At 49.1% G+C, this 19,941-nt stretch overlaps 2 protein-coding genes across 7 annotated transcripts in view; one reads left to right on the top strand and one right to left on the bottom strand.

The window, feature by feature from the left end:
- Nucleotides 1-12,536, top strand: part of LOXL4 (lysyl oxidase like 4) — a 20,349-nt gene extending 7,813 nt beyond the window's left edge. For both annotated transcript variants that reach the window (XM_067024898.1, XM_067024899.1), the window contains 11 exons: nt 302-340; nt 514-733; nt 1,568-1,751; nt 1,927-2,081; nt 2,796-2,963; nt 4,008-4,170; nt 6,380-6,623; nt 7,732-7,847; nt 8,884-9,020; nt 9,401-9,512; nt 11,553-12,536. In XM_067024898.1, the coding sequence (XP_066880999.1) occupies nt 302-340; nt 514-733; nt 1,568-1,751; nt 1,927-2,081; nt 2,796-2,963; nt 4,008-4,170; nt 6,380-6,623; nt 7,732-7,847; nt 8,884-9,020; nt 9,401-9,512; nt 11,553-11,623 (1,609 nt within the window). In that variant the 3' untranslated portion in view covers nt 11,624-12,536. The remainder of the gene's footprint in view (nt 1-301; nt 341-513; nt 734-1,567; nt 1,752-1,926; nt 2,082-2,795; nt 2,964-4,007; nt 4,171-6,379; nt 6,624-7,731; nt 7,848-8,883; nt 9,021-9,400; nt 9,513-11,552) is intronic.
- A 2,189-nt stretch (nt 12,537-14,725) lies between these two features.
- R3HCC1L (R3H domain and coiled-coil containing 1 like) overlaps nt 14,726-19,941 on the bottom strand; it is a 76,111-nt gene continuing 70,895 nt past the window's right edge. For all 5 annotated transcript variants that reach the window (XM_059054697.2, XM_067024896.1, XM_067024894.1 and 2 more), the window contains one exon: nt 14,726-15,707. In XM_059054697.2, coding sequence (XP_058910680.1) covers nt 15,640-15,707 — 68 coding nt within the window. In that variant the 3' untranslated portion in view covers nt 14,726-15,639. The remainder of the gene's footprint in view (nt 15,708-19,941) is intronic.

Here is a 19,941-nt window from a genome sequence, read left to right on the forward strand (position 1 = left end):
GCGAGCTTGGAGCTGCCTGCCCCAGGGCGTCCCAGTGCAGAAGAGACACCCGCTTTGGGCTTAGTCAAGGGAACTTGCTCGCCCTGCTTTCCTTCCCTGTAAGATGGAGATCATCGTTATCTGTGGGGTGGCCACTCCCTCAGCACTGTGGTGAAGCTCAGCATTGCAATAAGACTAATGAACAAGTTTACAAGCTGTGAGTCTAGTACAGACTCGAGGACAACTATGGGGAGGCAGGGTGACAGCGAGCGGGTAGGACTTCTGTACCCACTCGACTCCCCGCCTGTTTGTTCCCATCCAGGAAAGTCTGGAATTCGAAGATGAAGGATCCCAAGTCTAGGTAAGGAGCAGCACCCTCAGGGGAGGATGCAAAGGGCTGTGGCACGAAGGGCCTGCTTCCCCTGCCTTCTCCTCCCCTCCAGTCCCCTCTCCCCTCCCCAATGCCTTGGCCTCCCTGAGTCCTGAGCACAACCCTCAACCCCTCCCCTGCCCTCAGTCTCCCTTGTCTTCCAGACTGAATAGCCTGACAAAGAAGAATTCCTTTTGGATCCACCGGGTCAACTGCCTGGGAACAGAGCCCCACATGGCCAACTGCCAGGTGCAGGTGGCACCGACCCAGGGCAAGCTGCGGCCGGCCTGCCCGGGGGGCATGCACGCTGTGGTCAGCTGTGTGGCAGGGCCCCTCTTCCGCCCTCTGAAGGCGAAGCCCGGGAGCAAGGAGTCCTGGGCAGAGGTGGGTCCCATGCAGGCCTGGAGGCACAGGCCCCACTCACAGGACCCTGCCCCACGGGGAGGCCCTGACGGGGAGGCAGGGGAGGAGCGGCGAACCACCCCTATCAAGGGGGCATCAGTTCAGACCGGGAAGAGGACAGCAACTCACAGAACGTAGAGCTTTGGGATTTACTTAAAAGGGACATTTATAACCCTACAGTAAATGGAAAGCTGACATCACTGGCCACGAATAGAAGGTAACCATAAAAACCGTAATTACGTTGTCGCTACGTCCCGTTGAGGGCCGAAGGTATGGAGCCCGAGCCTGGCCCGTCATTATAAAAAGCAATGAGCAAGTGCTGGTGAGGCACTGGGGCAGGGCAGCACCACGTGAGGTGGCCTCCACGAAATCGGAGTGGGCGGGAGGGCGTGAAAACGGAAGTGACTTGCCCCCTGTGCGTTTCATTGACACACGTCCCCACGGGTCTCTCAAATCATTTCACAGATCTGCTGCGGAAGTGTTGCTCTGGGTTCAGCCCCAAAGGACAAAGCAGCAGTGAGGCTGGGCAAGAGGAGGGGACTCGCCTAGTGAGCGGGTGGCAGGTGGTGAAGCCCAGGGACCCCAACTCCTAAGGCTCTTTTGTTAGAGCTGGAATTTGTTATTACGGTGCTTACTGTGGCCGCTCTTTGTCACCGAGGAAGGGGGAGGTCGAGAAAGACAGCTTATCCAGGGCAATGGCTACAGAAGTCAGAACTCCAGGCCTTGGCTCTGTCTGTCCTGAAGGGGCGCTGGCGGGGGTGTAGCCCCTACCCCTGCCTCCTCGGCCCTCCCTGAGGCTGGCTTTTCTCCCAGCAGGAGACGAGGGTGCGCCTCCGCTCCGGGGCCCAGGTGGGCGAGGGCCGGGTGGAGGTGCTCATGAACCGCCGGTGGGGCACGGTCTGCGACCACGGGTGGAACCTCATCTCCGCCAGCGTCGTGTGTCGTCAGCTCGGCTTCGGCTCTGCTCGGGAGGCCCTCTTTGGGGCCCAGCTGGGCCAAGGTGAGCGAGGAGGCCTGGGGTGGGGTGGGAGAGCCTGGACGTGCCACCGGTCCACCCTCTGGTGGTCCTCGGGTGCCAGGGCCCAGGCCGGTTCTTCCCTTCCGTGGAGGGGGAGCCGCAGGTGTGGGGCTGCAGAGATGGAGCCTCCCATGGCCTCTCTCCCTCCCTTCTGCAGCGCTGGGGCCCATCCACCTGAGTGAGGTGCGCTGCGGGGGATATGAGCGGACCCTCAGTGACTGCCCCTCCCTGGAGGGCTCCCAGAATGGTTGCCAACATGACAATGATGCTGCCGTGAGATGCAACATCCCCAACTTGGGCTTCCAGGATCAGGTGAGCCCCGAGCTAGCCTGGGACACTGCTCGGAGCCAGTGGGGAGCGGTTCACGAGAGGCAGGTGGTGCTCTGGGCCCCAGAGCCTGCCTGGAGCCAGCCTGGAATGCCCTCTCCTCTGGGAGTCTCCCCTGGCCTGGTCTGCTTCCCCTCAGGGCCAGGTTCTAGCCTTCAGAGATGTCAGAATATCAGTGGGACTCTTGAGGTGCATGGGCTCTCCCACCCCACCCTCTGAGGTCCCCTGTGAAGCTGAGAGAGACGGCGCCTAGGGCAGAGGGCCACGGGATGCCAGCACCGGGAGGCTGAGTGGGGTGGTCAGAGTTCAAGGGTCACGCTAACATGGACTGTGGGCAAGCCTCTCGCCTCAGACCTTGGTTCTCTTCTGTAAAATGGGGTCAGCTGTCCCATAGGGTCACTGTGAACGGGATGATAGATATGAAAGCCCTTGGCAATTGGCACATTGTCGTCAGTGGTAGGATTTCAGGTAGCAGGAGGGCAAGTACCAGAGTGGGAGCCCCGGGTACAGGCACTCAGTCAGATTTCTCGAGCGGGCAGGGACATTAGGGACTATCTGATAAAACGTCCTCACTTTACAGAGGAGACTCAGCCAGAGAAGGGGTGTGTCGTGTCCAGGGCCACAGGTTTCCAGGCCAGCAGCCCTGAGCTCTCCCCTCCTAAGGCGGCCCCGCCCCTCATACACCCCTGACCATTGCAGGTGCGCTTGGCCGGCGGACGCAGCCCCCAGGAGGGGGTGGTGGAGGTGCAGGTGGACGTGAACGGGGTCCAGCGCTGGGGGGCCGTGTGCAGCGACCACTGGGGCCTCAGCGAAGCCATGGTGGCCTGCCGACAGCTCGGCCTGGGCTTTGCCAACCATGCCCTCAAGGTAGGTCCTTGCTGTGCTCCAGAGCTTCCTGTGCTAAAGCTGCTGACCATTCATTCACTCAGCAGTTAATTATGAGTGAAACTATGCGCCAATATAATGCTGGGTGCTGGGATACTGTGGTGAGCAGGACACAGTTCCTGCCTAACGGAGCAGTCAGTCGCCATATACAGGCAAGCGAGGGATGCAGTCATTCATAAAACGTTCACACAACGGGCACATAATGTGTCTGTAGAAAAGAGGAGTAGAAGTGAGCCAGACGAGGTGGGGGAGGAGTAAAGAGCCCACGCAAAGACCTTGTGGCCAGAGAACGCTTGACTGTTGAGGAATTCAGGAGCCGGGGTGGAGTGTGGCTATCAAGAGGGAGTGGTGTGAAGTGCGAGGGTGAAGGAGGAGACGGGCCAGACCATTCAAAGCCCGCAATGCAGATTTTTTAAAGATTTCTTCCTTGCTGTTCGGCAAACCGTTGGGGTGGAGATTAACGTGAATACAGAGAAACACACTATTGCAGTAGCCCAGCTGAGAATGGTGCTGGCTTGGACCCGGGGGGAAACAAGTGGATAGATTCAAAAGATATCAAGGAAACAAAATCAAGAGGCCTGGGGCATGGCCACCATGGAGAAACCTCTTCAACTTCGCCCACACTGGCCCGCCAGGCAATACTGGGCATACTTCACTCGGGAGAACTGGGCTCAACCCCGAGCACAACCGACCATCTAGGGTTGTATGAAGAACAGCTGGGGAAATGGGACAGGCCTGAGTGAACAGGAAGGGAACAGGACCATCCTCTTCAAACAGCGGAGGGCTGCAGTCGGGGAGAGTGATAGGAACAGGGCCAGCGGTGGAAGCCATAGCAGTGGATTTTTGCCTCAATACATGGAAGACATTTCTAATACCAGAGGGGTCCAAAGTAGCATCACTAAAGATTTCAGGCCAAGGCTGGGCACAGCCCGGTGTGGGTGGTCTGATGGGGTCCAAGCCTCAGATGGGAGTCAGGTGACTCTAAGAGCACATCTCAGCCCTGACTGGGTGATGCTGTTTTCTTAGGACACCTGGTACTGGCAGGGGACGCCGGGGGCCGGAGAAGTGGTGATGAGCGGGGTGCACTGCTCAGGCACAGAGCTGGCCTTGCAGCAGTGTCAAAGGCACGGGCCGGTGCACTGCTCCCACGGCACAGGGCGCTTCTCAGCCGGAGTCTCCTGCACAGACAGTGAGTAACGGGAGGGGCCGGTGGGACAGGCCGGCCCGGGCTCCCCTAATTTTGCAAGCCCATACCTCCTGTCCTCAGGGAGGGCCCTGAGTGCTGGTCCCAGCTCCAGGGCCAGCAGGGTTGGGGAGTGGAAGGAGGGCTGGATGCAGAACACCAGCTCCGCCATTTACCACGTGCGTGGCCAAATCACCTGCCACACGGGGATATAAACCCTGCCCTGCCCATCTCATGGAGTTACTGTGAGAATTAAAACAGAATACGTGAAAATGTAAGGATACACAACAGTGTTTTCCAATCTTTGCGTCACGACCAATAGTTTAAAAAAACAGGATGGAAAACAACGATGTGATACATTTAGTAAGGGTAATATTTTTCTCTTGGAATTATTTATGTGTGTCACAACATTAAATATATTTCTTACTACAGTCTGTAGTAAGAAAAGAGTTTGAAAACTGTTGTAGAGGGTATGGAAATGTGAGGACACGTGGGGCCTACGGTGAGCTGTGGGATTTACCCAAAAGACTTTAGGTCAAGACCATTTTGAGGCATCGGGCTGCCCCACACCCCCAGATTCTTGGGGTAGAAGCATCTGTTTGGCATCTGCCAACCTGGTCTGGGCCAGGATAACCGTATCCAGTCCAAAGGCTGCAGGCTGCCACCAACCTGAGTGGCCACTTGACCTTCCTCCCAGCCAGGCTTCAATGCCAAGACATCCTTAACTCTTGTCAGCGAGCTTTAGGGCTTCCTCTCTGTCCAGCACACACTGGAAGAGTGCCAGCCCTTATGGCACACCCTCCCCTGCAGGGTGATGGGGCTTTTGCACCCAGGCTCCCAGGCACACTGGGGCCTGCTTCCCCGTCTCTCCCCTCCCAGGAACCTGTACCCCTCTGTTCTACTGCCTGGAGTGGCAGCTCTCCTCCTGAATGCATTTGATGCTTCACAACGGCTGAGCACAGACAGCCGACCTGCCATCTCTGTGGTCGTCCCCGTTCCTCCTCTGTAATTTTTCTCACTTCTTTCTTGCCTTTACCCTCTCTTCTTCTCTCTGAAAGCACTCTTTTCCCTCAGGAATTCTGGGGCCTGTCAGTGGGCATACCCTTAGCTCTCTCCAAAATATGCCTCAGGAATTCCAAGAGCATTTAGTGGTAATACAGACAACATCCAGCAAACAAGTTCCCACCCTTGACGCCTGTCCCCTGTCCCCTGAAATAAACCTGTGTTCCCATCTCAACCATCGTCAGCGCAAGGCTCACCCATATGATAGCTCTGCCCCAAATCCAAAGTGTAACCCAGTTTTTGCATGAACAGACATTGAGAATTGGCAAATTTCTCTCTTGACGTTACATGGCAAAAGCTGTGGATCTCCTCATTTCTGTACTGACACAGTGAGGGACCACACGCTGGCCTCTGAGGAGGGTAAGAGCCCCTGTGACGGGAAGGGAACGGGAGAGGCACTGAGCAGCTTATAGAGACACAGGCTCTAGCATGTTGGATTTTTACGCACCAGAATGTCCACGATGCGTCAGAGGAGAATGCACAGGATGTCCTGGTATGAACACCCCTGAAAGCAACCAGGGTAGAACAGGAACCTTGGAAGAAGCACAGGCTTAGGAACTGCAGCAGAATGCACCAGAATGGCAGAACCCAGGGGCAGGCTCGGTGCTTAACTCATGCAGTTCTCCAGCCCTCTGCCCCTCGCGTTGCTGGAACTGAGGCCCAGAGAATGAGTGAGCTGAGGTAACAAGCTGGGGGTCAGCAGAGCTTACTGAGGGGTTATATGAGCTAGGCTACAGGGCACTTATGCGCTGAGACGCATTCTACGGAAGAAATACTAGCTTACATCAACCGCACGCTTACCGTGGGCCATCCGTGATCTAAGCACGTTACAGGTACTATCACGCTAGTTTTCTTCTTCTCCCCATCATCCAGATGAGGAAAATGAAAGACAAAAGGTTGAGCAAGTCACATAGTTAATGGTGTAACTAAAAATCAAGCCAAGAGAGGAACCCAGACAGTCTGGCCCCAAAGCCAGCAAGCTTAGGCTAAGGTGATAGATCTTTCCTGTTATTAGAACTCACATCTCTTGACTCCTAAACCGCCCTACTCTTCCAGCGCCTCCAAAAGAGCTTAGTCTGGAGGCAAGGCTGTCCCCGAGGCCAGGGAGCCAAACCGGCTGCCTTCCTAGCCTGTGGGTCTCCACCGTGCCCAGGTGCTGCAGACCTTGTGCTGAACGCCCAGCTAGTGCAGGAGACGGCCTACCTGGAGGACCGCCCGCTCAGCCAGCTGTACTGTGCTCATGAAGAGAACTGCCTCTCCCGGTCAGCTGACCGCATGGACTGGCCCTACGGACACAGGCGCCTCTTGCGCTTCTCCTCACAGATCCACAACCTGGGCCGGGCCGACTTTCGTCCCAAGACAGGACGCCACAGCTGGATTTGGCACCAGTGCCACAGGTTAGTGCCTGCTCAGGCCTCGGCTCCAGGGGGACAAAACCAGGGTCCAGGGAGCCAACCGGTCTGGTCTCTTCCGGGCAAGCCTTCCTGGGAGGGGTGTGTGCTCTGGGAAGGAGCCTTCCTTCCTAGACGCCTCACTGGCCTTGCCTCCGGGCGGCAGTGAGGAATCCCAGGAGCATCAACCTGCCCTCTCCATCACTCCCTCGCCTGCTCAGGAGGTACCCACATGTCCGTCTCCACCACAGTGTCCAACAGAGCAGTCCTTGCCAGCACAGCTGGTCTCTATTAGAATGATAGTGGACAATTTTTTCTGTTGGCCCTGAGGCCTTGTCTTTAAAAGCCAGGTGAAGTGGGGACTCCTAGAAACCTGGAGACCCAAAATAGCCATCCCATGCAGGATGCCGGCTGTGCAGAAAAACCTTGCTGGTTTCTGCAGCAGCAAAGCGAGGGCCACAAGGAAGATCTGCTGGCGCTGGAAGGAGACAATGAGCGTTCTTTCCTATCAGGAGCCTCCAGCCCAGACAGAAGGAGAGATGATGTCTTGTGACAAAGGCAGAATGGAAAAGGGTGTTTTTTTCTTCAGGACACAGCCGTGGGTGGGGAAAGCTGAGAGGAACGGGCAGTGACTTTGGGACTTGGCCTTGCTGAGATAATAAGTACCCTTCCCTGCAGCGTGAAGAGCTGTCATTAGAACTGGATTGGAAACAATGGTAGCAGTTTGGGCCCAGGCTGGCAGGGAGCAGAGTCAGCATCCCTCCTCACTCGGCAACTCCGCTCCTGGGCTGGTTCCTGGACGTGTCTCTTCTTTCCACCTGCAGGCCTCAGGCCCTGTAGCCAGGCAGTCTCCTGGAGCTTTTACCTCTCCTCACCCGGGTGAGACCCTAGGTGATGAGGGCAGCTGTGTCTTGTTGTGTGGCAGGGGTGCCAGGAAAGTAGGCCGTGGGTCACACTCATCTTGGGTTTGGTGGGGGGAGAAGGGCACTGCCCTGCTATTGTAACGTTCCTCTCTGGGTAATGATGAGGCCTAGTGCCTCAGTCTTCCCTACCAGCTCCTCTGTGAGGACTCTCTCCTGTTGCTGCCAGGCTGACAGCTCTGCCCCTTCTGCAGGCACTACCACAGCATTGAGGTCTTCACCCACTATGATCTACTCACTCTCAATGGCTCCAAGGTGGCTGAGGGGCACAAGGCCAGCTTCTGTCTAGAGGACACAAATTGCCCTACAGGTATGTGGTTTCCTGTCAGCATATCCTCCTCTGTTATATTCCTCGGCCCCTTTGGACTCAGCATCCCCTCTGCCCTGCTTAACAGCCTCAGGCAGCTGGAGACTCCCGCCTGGCAACAGTCAACACTCAAGGCGATTCAAAAAGAAATTTCTTACCCTCTCTACTCCCTCTGCATTCCCAACATACCGTGTACCACTTTTTTTTTTTTAAACATCTTTATTTGAGTATAACTGTTTTACAATAGTGTGTTAGTTTCTCCTTTACCACAAAGTGAATCAGTTATACATATACATATGTTCCCATAACTCTTCCCTCTTTTGTCACCCTCCCTCCCACCCTCCCTATCCCACCCCTCTAGGTGGTCACACAGCACAGAGGTGAACTCCCTGTGCTATGCTGCAGCTTCCCACTAGCTGTCTATTTTACATTTGGTAGTGTGTATATGTCCCTGCCACTCTCTCACATCGTCACCGCTTACCCTTCCCCCTCCCCATATCCTCAAGTCCATGCTCCAGTAGGTCTGTGTTTTATTCCCGTCCTACCACTAATCTCTTCATGACATGCTTAACGCTTTCTCTTTTGGATAATAGTTGCAGACCTGTTTCACTTCTGCTAAGTCCTTTGGGACTTAGCATGGATTGTCTGATTCCTATTCGCACACCCACAGTTCTAGCCCTTAGAAATGGCATGGTAAAACACTGGCTCTTCTCAGGGTTGTGTGGGCAAATGAATTAGCATAGTAGGGCTGGAACCTTCAAATCACATTTTCTAGGCCAACAGGAATTTCCACTAGTGCATCCAAAGAAATAATCTCTGTCCCAGATGGGCTTTGCTATGGTGCTGGATTCATGCTTAGTAGGAATTCTGGCTCCGACAGGCAAGATATTTAGCTGAGGCTCAGGCCCCTAGTCTGATTGCATTTAATTGGCAAGGCTGTTGTGAGGATTAAACGGTAAAGGATGTGAAAGACCTAGCAGGTGCTTGGTGCCAAGCACCTATTCAGGGCCTCAATAACTGTCAGCACCCTCCATTACAGGAATGCAGAGGCGCTACGCATGTGCCAACTTTGGGGAACAGGGCGTGACCGTTGGCTGCTGGGACACCTACCGACATGACATTGATTGCCAGTGGGTGGATATCACAGACGTGGGCCCTGGGGATTACATCTTCCAGGTAAGTGGGCTTAGGGATTCCCCACGGGAGCTCCATTTCTTCCAGATGTTTCAAAAGCTCCCTGAGGTCAAATGAAGGAAGAGAGCTTCATAAATAGGATCTCTGACAGGTCTGGCGCTTGAAGGAGCTACAGCATAGGGGAAGGGGTCAGAATCCAGGACCTGGGTTTGAGTCCTGATTCAGTGAACAAGGGGCACATCACAACTCAGTCCCCACCTATAAAATAAGGACCGTAATGCTTACTTCCTGGGGTGACTGTAAGGGTTAATGCAGAACAGGAACACAGTCTGCAAGACTACATGAAATGTAAAGGATAGCACAGCCACTGTCAACTCAGAAGCCAAGTCACCTGTTTTCAGCTGGCCCATCTCTTACTTCAGGTGGTCGTGAACCCCAAGCTCGAGGTGGCAGAGTCCGATTTCTCGAACAACGTGATGCGGTGCCGCTGCAAATATGACGGGCAACGGGTCTGGCTGCACGGCTGCCACACAGGTGACTGCAGGCCACTGTGAGGCCAGCCCCGTGCGAGCTCGGGGAGCTGCAAAACCCTGTGTCCCTGTGTGTGACTTCAGTGTGTGTGTACAAGGCTGGGGAGGGGACAGAGATGAATTGCCTTTGACTACTTCGTAGACGTTCATAGATTTCTGGAACAAGCTGCATCAGCCCCACCCAATAACTATTTCTACATCCCTCTTTGTCCTTAAGTTTGTTTGAATTGTAATCTCAGTTTCCCATCTGTCCTGGAATCTCTTCTGTTACTTCAGGCCATGTCAGGATTTCCCTTCCTGTCTGTTATTTTTCCCCTTCCTTTCACAGGGTCTTTCTTAGTTGCCTCCAGCCCAGGCTGACTGCCTCACAGGCAAACGTAGAAGTCCCCCAGATCCGTGTTGCTACCGCCAGCCCTGATCACTGCTTCCAGGACGCGGACCATGGAGAACAGGGCTCAGGACACTTGCAGGATTGGTAGTTTCAGGCAAAGAAGCAACAATCCAGTGGGGAGCAGAGTAGGAGGTGGCTGCCTCACTTGACTGTACAGAAAGGTAGCAGTTCCTCTAAAGTGCTTGTATTTGCTGTGGGGTGTGTGCAGTCACACCCACGCTTTGCACACAGAGGGTGGAGCAGGCGTGTTCATTTAGTCAACCAACATTTATTAAGACCTACCTCTGTGTTGAGCACTGCCAGGCACTAGGAGCATAAATAGGAGTAAAAAGCAGAGCTAAGTATCAGGTAGGGTAAGCAGACATGCAAATGGGTAACCCCAGTCCTACTGGGTACCCCAGACCTCTGTGAACTACTGCTGAGCAAGCAGAGTGCTCTCTGAGCAACCACCTGGAGGCCAGCCGAGGTTTCCCAGAGGAAGGGACATCTGAGCTGGTTGCAAAGGAGAGGCACAGGTCAGAGAGGGGGGACGAGGAGAAGGAGCACAGGATTTGGCTTCAGAGGCCTTCATTGGGCACCAGATCCAGTTCCACCACCTTCTGGCTTTAAGACAGTGAGGAAATCTCCTCAGAAGCCTTCTCTTTCGTAAAATAGGGCTTACGCAGTCACACCCACTAGAGCTCTTTGCAGGGAGGGTTACGGTGGCTCCTGCGAGAGAATGGACTTGATCCCGTGGGCTTCTGGGAACCACCAACAAATTTCAGCCAAGGAGGCAGGAAGATCAGATTTTTGTTTTCAGAAGATGACTTTGGCAACAGATGGAAGACAGTGAAAAGAGGAATAAGGATTTGAAAATCGTGAGACTTGAGTAGATTCTGCTGCCATTAAGGTGAGACAGGAGCGCGAGAGAGATGAGGGGCTGGAACCTAAGGCTGCCGGTGTGGAGGCACAGCCTCTGTGATGCTGCTGGCAGGCTGCAAGGGGTCCAGGGCAGCAAGGAAGGAAAGAGCACTATGCAGCTCTGACCCCTCCAGGGTCCTTGCAGGAAACACAGGGCACACTCAGGTAAGAGTAGGAGGTTATTTAACGAGAGAACTATACTGAGGTGTGAGTAGGACTAAGGAGATGAGGAGCGTTGACACACCCAGGGATTAGCAAGAGTGGAACGTGGTCATCACTTTGGGCTTGAAGGGGCGAAGTGTGTCCCGGAGCCAGGCGAGCGCTAGTGCTGGAGGAGGAGAGAGCAGCGGGCCAGAGACCATCGCTGCACAAACGGGAAGAAATGCCCCGGCCTCTCTCCTTGCATCCTCTAATCTCGTGCTGTTTCTTCTTCCCAGTGACCTACATCAGTTGGCATCTCTAGGGGTCAGGTCTCCAGGGCGTGAGAGAACAAGAAGGGTAGAGAATGAACCTGGGGAGGGGGCAAGGGAGAGTGACCAGCACAACCCTTTCCACTCAACAGCCGATCTTCCCGATGTCCCTGCAGCTATGCATCTGTTGGCATCTCTTTCCTTAAAACGGACTGTCTGCGCCCACGACTAATCTGATGGAAAGGCTGAGCTGGGCAGGATGTCTTGGTGTTTGTGAAGTTGTCAGGGAGGGGATGGGACTCTGGTCAGGTCAACTACTTACCTGCTCTCCTCTGGCCCACAGGGGACTCGCACCGAGCTGACACAGAGCGCTCCCTGGAGCAGGAGCGGCGTCTCAGGAACAACCTCATCTGAAGGTGCCCCTGCGCGCCCCCAGCTGCTGCCCACACACCAGATACCTCAGCTTATCGGGGCCATGCCTTTCACAGATCCCTAACTCAGAGGGTAAGGGGCCAGTGCCCAGGGGCACCAAGAACCTGCTCAGGAAGCCTTTTGATGGCAAGATCACCAAACCAGGACGGCACTGCTCCCTCAGGATGGCTCTGGGTCTGTCCCCTGAGGGCCTTTGGTCTCTGAACTGTGGCCTTCAGGCTTTGTTCAGCTGAGCTCCTCTTACATAGGAGACCCAGTCTTTCCCGGATCTTGCCCCAGAGTTCCTGGTTCAGGAGCTATCAGTTCCTTAGGAATGGACTTTGGCCCAGTCCCCATCTAAATGGTGCTTTGCAAATGTCTCGGAGGAGGACCAAAATACACAGGAGGAGAGGTCAGCTCTCTGCTAGGAGCTCTGTGCAACACAACTTGTATCAAAGTCACAAATGGCAAAGAAGCTGGTGAATTCAGTCCCTTGCTTGATATGTCCCCATTCAGAATTCAGCTACCATACTCTCAAAGAGTCTGTTCTTTAGTGCCCTTACCTTTATCCTACTGCACATATGGGTGTTTCTAATATCCCTGGAAGCTTAGGCCTCAAGCATCCCCTTATCTCCTGACGGGCCCAAACCACCAGTTACTGAGTGCTTGAGACGGGGCAAGATCCACAGGAGTGGCCAGATATGGCCTTCCCACAGAGCAGCAACAGAAGGCCGAACAGAAAGAGTCCCGGGGTGCTGTGGACCCCAGCTGCTGCCAGGCCCTCTGCCAAGGGAAGAACACTTGCCCTAACCCCAGCAGGCAAGGTCACTGTGCGCCTCAGGACTGGCCTAAAGGTCAGGTCCCCCAGGCTTCTGGAGTGAATTTTGCATTGAATAAAGTTTTGCAGTGGAAAGAACATGGGTCAAACAGGCCGCTCATGTCTGCAGGATATCCTCTGTGAACACAAAGAGGTGCGCTTTTCCTTCTCCTCTACCATTCCTCTTCTCAACTGCCTCCCCTCCTTCATTAGTGCAGAAGGAGCACTATACTTTGGCATATGGCAGTTTAGGTAAACAAGGGAAGGACTGATTTCCTGTTGGATCCAGCAGACATCTCCCAAACAGTAACAACATTATACTCACTCGCATTTGCACCCAACGGTCTGTGAAAGAATGTGTAGCTGGCGGGGGAGCGTGTGGTGACTGATGGCTAGATTCAGGCAGGAAGGTTACCCACAGCTTCTGGCTGGGTCCAGGTTTCCAAGAAGGCCAGAAAAAGCAGGCCAGGCAGCCAGCCACCGGCTCTGGTCTCAGTCTTGCTGACCACATCACACATTTGATAGGTGCAGCCAGTTCTAATTCTTGGAAAAAGCTATACAAGGGTTGGGCTGTTACACCTCTGACTCAAAAGGGAAGGATATGGGAAGATGCAGCTGGCATGACTTGTAACTAGATGAGGAATGTTAACAGAATACCAACCACCAAATTCCAGACAGAACCAAAAATGTCTGATGATTTTCGCCTCGGCGTTCTTGTCTCAGAAACTGAAGTACTAGGAACCTCAGCTTACCATTCAGATGCCTAATTTATTCCTGTTCCACAAAGACTTCCACTCCATGAGGAGTACACTGGAACTCAAGGCGAATGTATCTATCTACTATAAATTCCAGGTGATACTAGGATTCACAAGTTCAACATACAGGAAGCAACATATAACACACAGCAGAGTCCGTTAGCTGTCTTCTCAAATATCTACCAAAGGAGCCAGTGGCAGCTACAGGGTGCTCTCCAGTTAGCTCAGTGTACAAAGGCATGGTGTAGATATGACCAAGGATCTGGTTCCTGTCTGGACAAGATCAAGTAGTCCATGCTGGGTCAGGGCACAGCTACGGGAAAAATAAAACTAAAAAGCACATTCTCTACTGAGGGCCAAAGCAGGAGCACTCCACAGCTTTCAGTTTTGCCTAAAAAAATCCTTTCTCTGGTTCTACTTATAAGGATAACTCTGAAAGTTAGAGGTGGCTGACTGTTATCCGAGAAAAAGTGTAAGTTACTAGCCACCAAGTACACAGTATTAGAATGAGGACAAAAGTAACTTCTTGAAATTAATACTATGAGAAAACTGGGTAATAAGCACGGGACTATGTGTTACCATTAACAATGCCCTTAGAAGCCAAAATGCTGCCAGAAAGGGGAAGCACCCTCAAAGGCAAGTGATAGGAACACTTTTTTTTTTTTTTAACCGCCCAAGGCCATTCTTAGCCTTGAAGAATCAAAACAGAGCAAAGGTCTACAGAGGTATACTGTTCAGTATGAAACCTGGCTAGTTTCCTTTCAAATGCAGCCATGCTGTTCAAACAGACTTCCCTCTGTTCTATGATGACAGCACAAGCTGTACAGCCAGAGCCAAAGAGACGGGCCCTGCCCTAAGTAGTACTGGGGCAGAGGGTCAAGGGGACTTAATGACCCCTCTACACTTGGAGTGGAGGTATTGAACATGAACAAGGGACAGTTTCAGAATAAAGGATGAGAAAAACAATGCTGAGGAACTGTAAGAGGGCTCTAAGACCGGAACAGCGGCAGGGATCAAGACCCAAGGCCAGTGTCATTTGAGGAACGTTTGGACGGAGCCCAACTACACCATCTTCTAGGCAATGCTAATAATCCATCATTGTCACGGGCACTAAATCATACAAAAATGAGGCTGCTGCCCTCACTGAAAGCACAATGAGACACCATTTCTTGCTCTCTCAGCATCTGGAGGTCTACCACTACGATTTCTTCAAAAACACTGAGAGTGCAGATATGAGAAGGATGAAGCCTGAGCTGACTGCTCTGACTTGTCCATGTCTTTTAGGAAATCTCCTACTGCCCAGAGGTGTGTGTTTGACTGACTGCTCTTCACTATAATGGACAATCTGGTGTGGCTTGCCAAATGCCTCTGGCAAAGGCAGAGAAGATCATACCAAGAACACGCTGTGTGCCAGATGCCTTCTGCAGGATGTCAGATTGGACAAAAATGGCAAAAGGCAAGAGGGTGGGGTGGGGATGTGCAAAGAAGACAAGAAGGGGAGAGGAGCTATCACACACCAATCCCAGAAGAGTATTTTTGTAGTATACCCTGGGGTACAGAGATGATCAGCAGCCTACTCAGCAGGATTCAATAAAACCAACAGATCCACCGAACCCATGCACAGCATTACAGGGGTGAAGATAAGGGGAGAACTGCTCTCCAATTTCTTTAGGGGAATGACAAAACTGACCAACAGCAGAATGACGTATGTCACAAAATGGGCTTTAATGTCCTTCTCTAACAACATGATAGTACTGCTTAAACTGGAACTGGCACACAGCTCCCAAGACCGGCTTCCTATAAGGAATGAAGCGGGCACGCCCCAGGCTGCCATGCGGCTGGAGCAGCCCCAGGCACTCAGCTTAGTACAAGCTCTGGAGTCCAAATACCTACACCTGCTGCAGTTCACCAACTTTGGGGTTCTGGAACCGGCAGTGCAGATTCTGTGAATACCAAGTACACCAGACACCATTCCATCTCCTTTGTACTAACAGCTCCCTCCCCTCTGACCGCCCACCTCACCGGCCCCCTGCAATACTGCTGTTCTCAGCTTTGTGAGGTACTAAGGAACACCCTGCCTTTGTGGCGCCTTAATCTCCCATCATCACAGGTTTGAATCCTCTGTTTTGCATTTGCTTAAAACATCTTGGAAGTGTGACTTGCCCTGTCCAGAGGACTCTTGGAAGTCACATCTTCCAAGTTTCTTCCTAGCTGATGGCTTCCTTCCACGTCCAACACAGTTAAGGCAGTTCCAAAGAACTCCGTTTAGGAGTGAAGACAAACAGGAGTCTATCTTCCTCCTATACCTAGTCAGCCCTTGTCTTGATTGCTTATCTCTTTCTTTCACTAACATGCACATCTGCATGTACACAGAGCTCTGGAAAAATCCTCTGAAAACTGGAAATATTTTCTGAATTCCTGGAATTATCCCTGTCATCAAGTGATGTTCAAACTGCAGACTGGTCTCTGCCTTCCCAGATGTCTTCCCGTTGCTTGGCTTCCAATTGTTTTCTCTCTGTAAATAAGGGCAGTGTTAAGGTGGTAGTATAACTTCACATAACCAGTGCCTTCCCTTAATCTGAATCACAAGGCAAACTTTAATCATGAGACAGGTAAATTCCCTGGTTTTCTCTTACCTGATTCCAAGAGTTAATATTTTTAACTTTCCAAGTGCTTTGTAAGTGGGAACAATGTTTCTATTACTATATAATAAAAAGAGAAAGATCTGTGGCTAATAGAAATAAAAAGCATATGGAATAAGTCAGAACCGAGCAGGATCCAGATTTTTGTCTTGCTGATAATATATTTATTTTAATTTTCTTTCTAAACTGTGTTAGTGCTTCAGTGAAATTGCCCATTATTCCCAGTCTCCTGATCTATATAACGATTTCAATAGGCATCAAGAATATGTTTCAATATTTTTCTTCTACTTTCTTGCTCAAATGGAAACAGTAGCCACTGGGCTTTAGTCATATCTCTCTACTACAATTCTACAAAAAAAGAAAAAAAAATTTCACAGGAAAATCAAATTTCAATATTTTCAGAGCACTTTCAGGAGTCAGAAATCTTCTGGAATACCAATTCCAACATGGAAAAATGACCACATATAATGGAGGGAAACCAAGAACTATTTCTAAAAACAAAAAATGCACAAATCTGGGCAATCCATCTTCAAATTTTAACACAGAAGCTTAGTTTCCATTTAACACTTTCACCAATACCTGAGACAATAAAGACCATACACGGTTTGGTGACCCAAGTACTTCACTAGGTGCCACAATACCAGTTCTAATTTCATGGCTGGTCAGTCATTGATCTTGACACCATAAAATGTAGATGATTAAGCCTAAGTGCTTCCTTCCAAGGACAATTATTTCAGACTAAAAGATTTTGCAAGTCATGAACCAGGGGGATTACAGAAATCAAGGTGAGGTTAGAGTTAATTCTTGCTATTCTGACATATCTTTCCAAATCAGCAGAATCTCTTACGAAATTCCTATACTATATTTGACTCAACTTTAAGGGCAAAGAACTTGATAAGGAAGCTAAGTGGCACTTGGAAATGTGAGACAGAGAAATTTGCTGCTATTTGGGCACCATCTTGTGGCATTATCTGAAAATAGCAGCAAAGTTACAAGAGGCAAAAAATGGGGGTCAGTAAATTCCAAACTGAAGGCTCAGTGTCATGTGACTCAGCTTTAAGGCAGGCTTAAATTGGGTTGGGATTCTCCAGGGAGATAGCACGAAGGATAACTGGCTTGTCTAAAGGATTCTGGGATTTCTTAGGAAGAGTGACTGTGGTTCTGATTCTTACAAACAGAGAAAAGTTAGGAGAGGATCTAAAGGCAAAGGCAACCTTGGATGAAAATCAAAAAGTGGCCCTGGGTTCCAAGAAAAAGTGAAGAAACTAGAAAAGTGAATTATTAGAACTCAGATTTTTCAATAAACTCAGAAACTTAAACCAGAAAGGCAATATGGAAAGCTTTAGGAAAAGAAATCCAGGAACAGTAGAAAGACAGAATGACTGGTCCATAATCCATGATTTCAAAATCGAAGTAGCACTGAAAAAAAAAGTTTTTTGTTTTTTAAAAAGTTTGGGGTCAAAGCTCCTTTGGTGGTAAATATAACCTGAAAGGACATAAGGCCACAGAAATATTAATGCTAATGTGTTTGATTTTGGTGTTATGAAACGTATTAATATATTATCTTTCTAAAATTGGAAAAGTTTAGAATTCTGAAACATTTCCTACACTAATGCTTTCCAACAAAAGACTGTAGATCTGTATTACCAAATATATGTAAATATAAGAGGAAATTCTGGTGGTAAACCATATGATAAAGTCAGCAAGAACAGGGAGACAAACTGAGAAGCACAAAGAAATAGTGAAAATGTGAGGCTTAAATTTATAAATATAGAACATGAACAGAATACAGAAATACAGGTTAGGATGAGACCTAAAAATATTTTCTTCATTTTAAAGAAAAAAATGGAAGCTTAGAGGTGTTAAGTAACTTGCCTAAGATTACATAATCAGTGAAAACCTGAAGCTGGAACCCAGGTCCTTAATTCTTAAATCAGCATACTTTCTACTGTCCTGACCTCTGAAGAGAGGATCTGAAAATATTTACACAGAAAAGGAACAAATGTGGGGGAAAAAATGTATTTTGCGAAAGATAAAGAATAAACATGTTGCCCCTTTATCAAAGAGAAAAGAAAGTGGGTAATAGCTGATAGAGTATATTTTAAAAGTCCTATTAACTTTAACTCCACCAATTAAAAAAAGTAAACTAAGAGAAAGCCCAACAGCAGCCATGAGGGCAAGGAACTAAAGAAGAATATAGTGTCAGCATGAAATGATTAACCTAAAGCACTAACATAAGCTGGCCCTGAAGACTTTTATTTCTCAGTATAATAAATAAATTGGCAGAAATGATTACATTAAATGAGTTGACTTCTCACTGAGGGAACAGAAAGTGCTAAAGATAAAAAAGGGGCCAGTTTGGTGTCATGTTTAAAAAAATAAAGAAAAGGGATGGAAATTAAAACCTTCAAAATTTACTTCTACACCTAAGAATAAAGAAAAATCATCACAAAATCCACTTGTAGCCACCTACAGAGTAATAATCAACCGGAAGACTTGAAGTACAAGTCTGGTCAAACTAATCTAATTGCCTTCTTTTATGGATTGACAGACCTGGTAGATCAAGGAGAGGTAACATAAATAACCTCTTCATTTTAGCGAGTTTTAGATTTCAGGCTTACCAAGTATCTATTAATCATTAATATACTGGGAAAAAATAGAGTCTGGCTCACATTAAGTGTTAAGGGAGCATTTAACTCTAGAGGGTGGAATGATTAGCAATGTATTAAGTATAACACGTGTTATTTACTTAGCAATAATTGGTGAAATGATCAGTCAGTCCATAAACATTTTCATCTCTGATATAGGCCAGAAACGTAAGTTTACTAAACAGCAGGTGACACCAAAAATATGGATAAATACTGCATCCCACAGAAAAAGTTCAGATTAAAATGAAAGGAAATGTGGTTAGAAACGAAGGGAACTTCACGTCCAGGGAGAAAAGACACCAAGAAAACGCCGTAAGACATGAGTCAGCAACGCAGCACTGTTCTTGAAGGCAGAATAATGGAATTCCTAAAAAGGATTTCAGAAGGCAGCTGACTGTGATTAAATTTTTATTACAGTTGACTAAGTATCCTATAGAGATGATTTTACTTTTAAGTTCTTAGTGATTTCATTAATCAAACTAAGGGATCAAATTATTGTTTACTTAACTCTGCCTCTCAGGCCTATGACCCAAAAGATGGCCTTTTAGAACCAGCCAATTAATCATATACCTCCCAAGAATAAAATGGAACAAAGTTATGAAATAAAATTATGGCAGGCTTTGAAAATGAGAGTAGCTTATTCTTTAATTAATTCCAACTTTAGGTGGGAATCAAATATTCTGATAAGTGGAACATGGGGAAATTTTACACATATTCCTGAGTTTGGTCTTTAAAATGTGGTTTTATCATTTAGTGTGAATCCTTGGTTTAAAACGTGATTAAGTCAAATACAAAGTACTCAAGGACGATCTATGTTTTCATTTCCCACTCTTAGTATAGTTCTAATCTGTCATGCGCTCTGCTAGACTAAAAGATCTATCTGTTCCTCACACTCAGAGACTTGTGACTAAAGCTCTTATCTTCCAGATATATAAAATATGATTTGCTTAAAATGATTTGAGTACTTCCTTTTTCTCGATTCTCCCCAGAGTAGCTTTAATTTCTTAATCTCCTTTTTAAGGATTAAGACACAGACTTCTCAATAAAAGGGTAAGAAGACCAAAGTAGGGTAAAGGAAGTGATCAGGAAAGTATTTATACCTCAAAATCCCAAATTCCAAATTCATTAATTAGAAGGGTTCCATATGCAATGTTCAACTCCGGATTTTATAATGAAAATCATGGAGGACTTGAAAGGGTTCAGAGTAGAATCATAAGTGAAATAAGACTTATAAGAAAAATTAAAGTAACAAATGTCATTCATGTATTCAGTCAATGAATATGCACACTGAGTATCTCTTTACGAACTAGGCACTGTGCCAGACAGCAGAACTCTTGAGGTGGGAAAAAGAAAGGCTAAGAAATTATTCTATAGTATTATTAATAAAAGTACCTATATCAGGATGGCACAAAGATTTCGATTTCTGTTTCTATGCTAATTCTGATCTATTGGCTATGGT

Source organism: Kogia breviceps, chromosome 2, assembly GCF_026419965.1.
Source record: "Kogia breviceps isolate mKogBre1 chromosome 2, mKogBre1 haplotype 1, whole genome shotgun sequence".
NCBI classification, from domain to species: Eukaryota; Metazoa; Chordata; class Mammalia; order Artiodactyla; family Physeteridae; genus Kogia; species Kogia breviceps.